Source organism: Corvus brachyrhynchos, unplaced genomic scaffold (assembly GCF_000691975.1).
Source record: "Corvus brachyrhynchos isolate BGI_N302 unplaced genomic scaffold, ASM69197v1 scaffold10, whole genome shotgun sequence".
In the NCBI taxonomy this organism is placed as follows: Eukaryota; Metazoa; Chordata; class Aves; order Passeriformes; family Corvidae; genus Corvus; species Corvus brachyrhynchos.
The window spans coordinates 3,529,446-3,532,109 of NW_008236180.1; the positions used below are offsets into that span (position 1 = coordinate 3,529,446).

At 62.3% G+C, this 2,664-nt stretch overlaps 1 protein-coding gene across 1 annotated transcript in view; it reads left to right on the top strand.

Annotated features, from left to right (window-relative positions):
- Positions 1-2,664, top strand: part of SNPH (syntaphilin) — a gene marked incomplete at its 3' end in the record, with an annotated part of 29,250 nt that extends 26,586 nt beyond the window's left edge. The window contains exons 4-5 of the mRNA XM_008635964.2: positions 1,204-1,353; positions 2,223-2,664. Coding sequence (XP_008634186.2) covers positions 1,204-1,353; positions 2,223-2,664 — 592 coding nt within the window. The remainder of the gene's footprint in view (positions 1-1,203; positions 1,354-2,222) is intronic.

The window sequence follows — 2,664 nt, forward strand, 5'->3', positions numbered from 1 at the left end:
CTCCCTCCCGCCACTCCCGCATTCCGAGGAGCACCCGGATCCTTCCAGACCAAAGGCACGAGGGCAAGAGCTTCGCTTCCATCCCCTCGTGTTGCCCGGCAAAGGTTTGGCAAGAGCTGGTGGCCCCCTGGCTTCTCAGCAGGGAGCTCCGGGTGTGTTCGGGGCACAAATAGCCGGCAACGAGCTGTAGGATGAGCACCGAGCTGTGGGATGGGCACCAGCCCCAGCCCCGCAGGCACAGCAGGCCGTGGTGCACTGCTCATCTCCTGCCTGCCCCTGCCAGCTCCCAGAGGTGGAATCATTCTGGGAGGATGTGAGGGGCCCGAGGGTGGCATAGTGAGCAGATCCCATGTGTGCTGCGGCCGGGGGCAGGGGCCATCCTGGTGCCATGGGGCTTTCTAAGGCATGGATGCTTCTAACATGATGCTTCTGGACGTGGCTAAAGGCTGCTGGGCTGATGGACACCATGCAGGGGGCTTTGGGATGCCTCCCTTCCATACACGGGGAGCTTGGTCCCCCCACTGCCATGCCAGAGCCACTCATGCAGCTCCCAGCTCTCCATGTGCCTCCCAGCCTGGCCTTGTAGCCCTGTCCCTGGCCAGCCCCTGCTCTCTGCACTGTCCCAGGCTTTGGGCCAGAGATGTCACTTCATTTGCCCCAGTGCCAGTGGTGGCACAAGGAGGGTCCAGAAGTGCTGCTGGCCCAGCGTGGAGCAGATGCTGGATTCCCTGGCTTGCTCCCCGCAGGCAGGACAGCCACCATCTCGAGACCTGCTCCATCCCAAACCCTTCCATTCCCCATCTTGTGCCTCCATCTCTGGCGGGGCTGATCCCACCCTGGGGTCTCCTTCCACATCAGTTGTTTCCAGGAAGATCCCTCCGGGCACACAGCGACCTTGGTGCCCCCAATTCTGATCATGCCCCAGCAAAGTGCCCAGCACCACAGAGGGCTCAGCACCTGACAGCAGCACCGGTGTGTCCAGGGGCTGCACCCACCCTCCTACCAGGGCACAGCACTGAGGACACCCACCCTGTCTGTCCTGCCAGAGGCACAACACAAAAGACACCCACCCTGCCCCTCCTGCTCTCAGGGCTCCTTTGGGATGTATTATGGGGCTGCACCCTGAGAGCAGGCCTTAGGATCCCTGGGTCAAGCCTGTGCTGACCCTGGCACTGGCAGTGGGTGACATCTGTGTCCCTGCAGGCGCTCGTCCAAGTACAACCTCTGCAGCGATAACCATGGGATAAAGCCGCCGACTCCGGAGCAGTACCTGACTCCCCTGCAGCAGAAGGAGGTCTGCATCCGGCACCTGAAGGCTCGCCTGAAGGACACACAGGAGCGGCTGCAGGACAGGTGAGCATGGGAGCAGCAGGCACAGACCCCATGGCATGGGAGCTGCTGGACAGGGTGCCAGCACCAGCCATTGCCACCCGCTGTGGCAGCTCCTGAATGGAACTGGTCCTTCTGGGTGTCTCAGTTCCCAGCATGGCACCTTGTCCTCATGCTTGTGCCCAGGCACTGAGGACACAGCTGTACCACGGCATTGCCAGCACGTGGGATCTGGCACTGCTGCCTGTCCAATCTGGGAGCTGCAGATCTGGGGACTAGAGAGCCCCACGTCCCACCTGCAGTGGCTGTGCTCTGCCCTCATCCTGGTTAAGTCCCTGCCATGCTTTTGCTGAATTTCAGCGTCAGAGGGTGGCTAATCCCCATCTGCTCCTCTCAGGCTTAGGCACAGCCCCGCTGCCGTGCCAGCTGTCACGTGCCCACCCGGGGCACCTGCCCACCCCCACGCAGCCCTCGGGAGCCCTGGGCACTGCAGCCCCTCTGGGGAAAGACTGAGCGTCACTTCTAGGGATCCCTGAGCTCCCATTGCTCCCAACAGTGCTCCCAGGCGGCCCTGAGCATTAGTCCTGAGGGTCCTCAAGCATCCATCCTTGGGGTCCCCGAGTGTCACTCCTGAGGGTCCCTAAGCATCACTCCTGGAGGTCCCCAAACATTGTTCCTGAGGGTCCCTGAGCATCACTCAGAGGCTCCCTCAGCATCACTCCAAGGCTCCCTGAGCATCACTCCTGGGGATCCCTAAGCCACTGGATCCATCCCTTATTCCCAGTTGGGAGTTTTACTGGGTGATCTGATTGCAACCCAGTGCTGGGCACACGAGGACAGGGCTGTCCCTGCAGCCCCCTCAACGCCGCGGTGGTGCCCTCCTGTCTCTGCAGGGATGCTGAGATCGAGGACCTGAAGACGCAGCTGTCACGGATGCAGGAGGACTGGATCGAGGAGGAGTGCCACCGCGTGGAGGCCCAGCTGGCGCTGAAAGAGGCTCGCAAGGAGATCAAGCAGCTGAAGCAGGTCATCGACACAGTGAAGAACAACCTGCTGGAGAAGGACAAAGGCCTCCAGAAGTATTTTGTGGACATCAACATCCAGAACAAGAAGCTGGAGACGCTGCTGCACAGCATGGAGGTGGCACAGAATGGGGCGCTGAAGGACGAGGGCGCCGGCGAGTCGGCCGGGGGGTCCCCAGCCCGATCCCTCACCCGCAGCTCCACCTACACCAAGCTGAGCGACCAGGGAGCCGGGGACCGCAACGTGGGGGGCTCGCAGACCATCTCGCTGGACGAGGGGGCCGACAGCAGCTTCGTGGGGATGGAGGAGGCT